The sequence below is a fragment of the Tachypleus tridentatus genome, chromosome 1 (assembly GCF_004210375.1).
Source record: "Tachypleus tridentatus isolate NWPU-2018 chromosome 1, ASM421037v1, whole genome shotgun sequence".
Classification (NCBI taxonomy): domain Eukaryota; kingdom Metazoa; phylum Arthropoda; class Merostomata; order Xiphosura; family Limulidae; genus Tachypleus; species Tachypleus tridentatus.
Genome location: NC_134825.1, coordinates 89,094,545 through 89,100,544, shown reverse-complemented (window position 1 = coordinate 89,100,544; position 6,000 = coordinate 89,094,545). Strand labels below are relative to the sequence as shown.

The 6,000-nt window shown below is 33.2% G+C and overlaps 1 protein-coding gene across 1 annotated transcript in view; it reads right to left on the bottom strand.

Moving 5' to 3' along the window:
* Positions 1 to 428: 428 nt before the first annotated feature.
* Positions 429 to 6,000, bottom strand: part of LOC143252221 (uncharacterized) — a 64,062-nt gene continuing 58,490 nt past the window's right edge. Inside the window, exon 6 of the mRNA XM_076504068.1 lies at positions 429 to 2,064. Within this exon, the coding sequence (XP_076360183.1) occupies positions 1,727 to 2,064 (338 nt within the window). The 3' untranslated portion in view covers positions 429 to 1,726. The remainder of the gene's footprint in view (positions 2,065 to 6,000) is intronic.

Sequence of the window (6,000 nt, the reverse complement as noted above, 5' to 3'; positions counted from 1 at the left end):
TAATAATTTATTTTATGTTTCAACTGAGCTGAGTGTTACCTCATGTTTCATGTCGTGTTGCAGATCAAAATGTTCATGGTTCGAACCATGATATGTCCATGAACACACTCCGCTCTTTCATTTGCGAAGGCCTTATATTTGTGTAGGTGGTGCCGATTATTTGTCTTCTCTCTGGTCAAAACTTCTAATTTTGCTTTAATCTTAATGTTTTTGACCTGTCCGCATGTTGCATAAGATGTCGTTCATGTTGAAAATATCAAATATCTGTTTCAACTCTTAAGTGATAGCCAACTTTTCTGTTAAAGAAATCAGAACTAATAACTTATTTTTGTTTCAACTGTTAACTGGTAGTTAACTTTTTTTATTAAAAATACTGAAACAATAACAGTTATTTCTTTTTTTGTTTAACTGTTAATTGGTAGCCAACTTTTTTATTAAAAACACTAGCAGCAATAACAATTATTTATAATTTCAGGTTCCAACCAAATTTTATAGCATTGAAAACATTAAAACTGATAAGGTTTGAGTTTCAGCAGTTAAATGATAGCCAACTTTTTTTTTATTGAAAACGCTGTAGTTAACAATAATCTTTTTTTCTTTTCCCTACTTGTAAGGATATTCATTTAAGTTAATCATAATAATACATATTAGCAAACATTTGTAACCATTCGAACATCAATATCCACTTAAAAACGTACATGTATTTAACAGTAATATTACAACTGACAAAATACCTTAGTTCTGTTGTAGTTTACAAACTACATCATCTAACAAAAAATTATGATTTAGTGCACTATGCCAAACTTATATTAGTGTAAATGTATCTAGATATTTATATATTCATGACTCTGTCACGTTTTTACATATTTTGTATAAATGCACAAATATTTTGCCACTTTATGAAAGTGACTTGCACAAAGAATACTCACGTATTCAAAAGTTTTGTGTCAAACCATTTATATAAGACTTATCGTATTAATCATGTGCGAACAAAATGTACATTTGTCCTACACGTTCTAGCTTTATAAAATAAATTATATCATTTTATAGCTATTCTATAAAAGCTACGATCATCTACTACATTAATGAACTGATAAGATATTCTTCTAAAGGAACAATTATACTTGCTATTCCATAAATGTAAACAATAGCACTAAGACTTCACAGGTTCATTTGGAACAACGCAGCATGTCAAAATTATCAGCTAGTCAAAGTGAAAAGTGTTGTTTACCAAGGGACTAAGAAGTAGATTAATATTATTTCTGCTAAGGGTAACATATGAAGCACCAACACATTAATATTATTACACACTGTTTGTTATTTGGGTTCTATTCTTGGCTACTAAGACACATTTAAAGCCACTAGAAACCAATAGGGAAAATGTTTATATATCTACAGTTTACAAAGTTTGGTTACTGTTTAATTTTTTCTCGATACTATTAAGGGAACTGGTAGACTGTATAACAGTTAACATTTATATAGACATATAAGTAATTTTTTCAACCCTTGTGAAATCTAACGAATAATAAATAAGGTTTCTAATGAGGAATGAATATTTTTGAGGTTTATCTCTAACAGTAACATATTTCGATTTGTTCCAATAGACCAGTGAAGTGGCACAGTCCTATTGCCAGTAATATTTTCACGAATTATTGTCCACTATTTCTAAGTACATAGTGAATAGTAATTACCTATTCAAATTCAATTCTTGCCACAACCTATATTTTCAAAATGTGCCAAAATCTGCGCACATATCAAAATCTGTGGAATCAAGTCCACCAGTATCATAAGTATCATCATTGATTCCAATCGATTCATGATAGATATCACTTTGGTTATTAGTAAAATTATGATCTCCGTTATTATACCAATGATTTCCAATGTCGTGACAACCACTAGCCCAGCCCCACTCCCCGCACCAACCCAATCCTAAGCCCCATCCCATGGTGGTTCCAAGAAATAAGCTCATGGCAAGATCATCATCATTACAGCAATCTGAAGTGGAAACGTCTGATTGTGGTTGAGACAAGCCATCAGAGGGAAAGAACGTATTTCTGCTGCATCCTGAAATGTTCAGTAAAAAAAATTGATAACTTGTTATTAATCATGATTGCCAACTTTGTTAGAAAGTGAGGAGAATCAAAAACTAAATTAATTCAACACTTTATAATAACCGTGCATATACACTAACTGGAAAAGTGTGTGGGGGCGAAGGGCGTGTTCCTTCTGTTCTGTCTCTCAGGCCCCTGAACTGGTAAATTCTCAGAAACACCCATTGGAAATTGCTCAAGCACTGAGTAACTCAGGCTGTGCAATGCTAATAGTGAACGTTAAAATTCTGATAGTTTTCTTTGCAGACAAAAAGGTTAAAACTAGAGCGAAAGGAAATCGCTTCAATCATGGTCGTACAGATGATTTATATTAGTGTTCAGTAATTCAACTATTCTGGTTGTTTTTCTCAACCTTATTATTTTAACCCTCGTATGAAACAACACCAAGTTATATATATATATAACTATATATATATATATATGTCCACGTATAAGAACTTACGCACACACACATACATATATTTAACGGAAAGAAACCAACATCACACGTTCCGTACATGCTAGTACACTATCACTGATAGTGTAGAAATAAAAAAAGCGAAATAGGAAGAATGATACAGTCCACTAGATCTCTCTAAATACAGCTCCAAGTGGCTCAGCAGTAAGTCTGAAGGATAATAATTCTAAAAACTGGGTTTTGATACCTGTAGAGGGCACAGCACAACCTATTGTGTATCTTTGTGCTTCACAATAAAACAAATAAAAAATTTTACAACTAAATTTCATTGTACTAAAAACACTAAAACAGTATGTTAAACAACTTACCATGCTAAAAGCTGGGGTTCGATGGGCACAACAGATACCCAATGTTAAGTTCCATAATGTGTCATCCCATACACTTAAACGTTTTAAGTAGCTTATGCTACTACATAAACATTTTCAAGAATTATGAAGATTACAGATATGTTGTAATATTCTATGTTTAAAGCAAGTATGCTGAAAGATGTTTGTATGGTAACAAAAATATACAAGAAATACTGAAATTCTAATAATAATAATAACTTAAGAACTAATCATTAATTATTGTTTTATTAGCGGAAGAAACAACAGCTACATGATTGAATCATTAGATTGTTTAATTATTTTAACTGTTTATACACGTTTTATACGGATAACTAGAATTGGACCTATTTCTAGTGGTAATAAGAATTTGTATAATGAATGAAGAAAGTGATCCAGAAATTATGAATGATCATTGAAGAGACGAGCCATACAACAGACCAATCCAGAGATCTTTTGAATTCTTACAAATAAAATACCTTATGCAGCAAAAATAGCTGACATCACAGAAAAACAGTAGAAGGTACATCAAGAACATAACAACGACTACAACCTGCCAGTAAATGTAGACACTGTGTGTCGTCTAACAAACAACAAGTACCATCCATTAGAAATAACTGACTTCAGGCAAAAAGTAAGCAAAATGTACTTTACGACCATTGTAACGGATTTACCGTTCTTTATTTATTTTAATGCCTACGTTAGTTTCAGTATAGTTTTCTTTTTTGCATGTGACGTATATTGTTGGCTGTGTATAGTGCAAGTCCTGCCTGTTCTCTAAATTTGTATACGATCCTTGAGAGTAAGAATCAAGAATATTTGTTTTATGAAAACGCTAGTGTGTTCAAGCATTATTGAAAGTTCTAGGAATTTGCCTTACAGGGTATAAACCAACGCGCCAACATAGCTGTCAGAAGCTATAATTGTGATTAACGCTTATTGGTTTTTTGTTTTTGAATTTCGCGCAAAGCTACTCGAGGGCTATCTGCGCTAGCCGTCTCTAGTTTAGCAGTGTAAGACTAGAGGGAAGGCAGCTAGTCATTACCACCCACCGCCAACTCTTGGGCTACTCATTTACCAACGAATAGCGGGATTGTCCGTCACAATATAACTTCCACACAGCTGAAAGCGCGAGCATATTTGGTGCGAAGGAGATTTGAACCCGTGATCCTCAGATTACGAGTCGAACGCCTTAACTTACCTGGCCATGCCGGGCCTTTAACGCTTATTAATCGGAAATCTACAGAATTGGGCCAGGAACGTTTAAACATTTTGAATATTACAAACCGCTCATTTTCAGTGAATTACTTCGGATGCTATTATTTGTACGAGGAGATTAAATATCTTCGTCGGAAAAATTCATCTTGTAAGGTTAACCAAGAAAAGACATCGTTAGCTTGAGCGAGGTGTGACAATATCAACTCAGAATTAACTTGCTTGTCGTGGACCTGGATTATCGTTAAAATATTCAGTTCTATACCGGATATAAGACTTAATATAGTTTGTAAGTTTGTAAAAGTCATGTATATAAACAATAATTTCTAATAACTATTAGTAATAGCCGTTATTATAAAATGTATTGGTTTTGTTTGTGTAATGAAGTATTAAAATACATTTGTATTAAAATATATTATGCGTATCAGTCTTGTTGGCAAATATCATAAATTTAATATATAATTATATTTAATTAACTTTTAAATTTAAATTCAAATTTCCGGTTATTTGGAGTAACATACGCAACATAATAAATCTTAGATTAGTCCGAAATAAATTATAATATGTAACGTTATTCACTAATAGAATATCACCACGAACAGTTTATTGACATCAGACAGAAAGAGGGTCAGTTGAGAATAGTTCTAGCTTCCCGTTGCTAAGACGGGAATGAACGGCTCATGTCCAGTTATCGTAAAATTGGGTTCCACTGTTTGAGGTCGTTGTTGTGTTATTAAGAGTGAAGGTCAAGTCTCACAATTGGATTAAAGTAGCTGTAAAGTTGATAGTGAATGCTGCTGGCTAGCTACTTTCTCTCTAGGTTAACAGTTCAACATTAATGACAACTAGCGCAAAGAGCCCTAACGTGAGCTAGCGAGAGTATCCAAACAAATAAGCAAACGAAAGAAGGAAGAATCCACTCAGCAAATACTAATGACCACCGTCTGACAGTAAATGGAACTTTCTAACAAAAACACGTTCAAACAACAACAGTCTTATCCATCAGAAATTGACATTCCCCTGTGGGCTAGCATTAAGTTTGCGGATTTGGGGTTCGATTTTCCGCAGTGGATGGCGTGCAAATATTTAATTGTGTAGCTTTGCGCATTAAGAATTTCATATAACGCAAACAGAAGTGTTTGGTGTCAGACAGAAATTGCAAGACTTTACGACTGCTATCTAATAGTATTGGATATCCAAACAAACAAACTAAAATATATTATTCAGTAGTAATTGTTGATGTCAAAAAATAATAGGAAAAATAATTTGTCTTTTTGAATCAATATATGTCATTGAAATACGACAGATATTAAAAGCTAACCAGCAAAACAACCGATCATTTGACAAAGTAGGAAAGAATATAACCAGCAGACGCGCTCCAGTATAACACTGGTAGCACGAGATACTATATGTTCCACTAGCGGTATGAGACTAAAACTGGAAACGCTAATATGTTTCACTATTAGTATAAGACTGAAACTGGTAACATTGTGATATATATCATTATGAGTACAACATTGAAACTGGTAACACTGTCATATTTCATCGTCTCTTGCTATCAAGTAATTTGGGCCAAGACTGGCCACATTCAGAGTAATGAGTATAAGATACGCATGTATCTACAGGTTTGGGAAGCAAGCTCGTCACTGAACACTGCGAAGATAGAAAAGTTGATGACATTTGTCTAAATGAACGAATTTGTGATGATGTTCATATCATTGCAAAGCAAGAAGTCAGAATAAAAATGTTGTTGAAAGAAACCAATTCTTTTTTTTTGGTGAAGATCATTCCCATGACATATAAAGGTCCTTCCTGCTATCGTACAGTTAAAAAGTATCGAAAGTATACTTTCTAATTGAAACAAATTTCATGTTTTATTCCTTATCTTTCACAA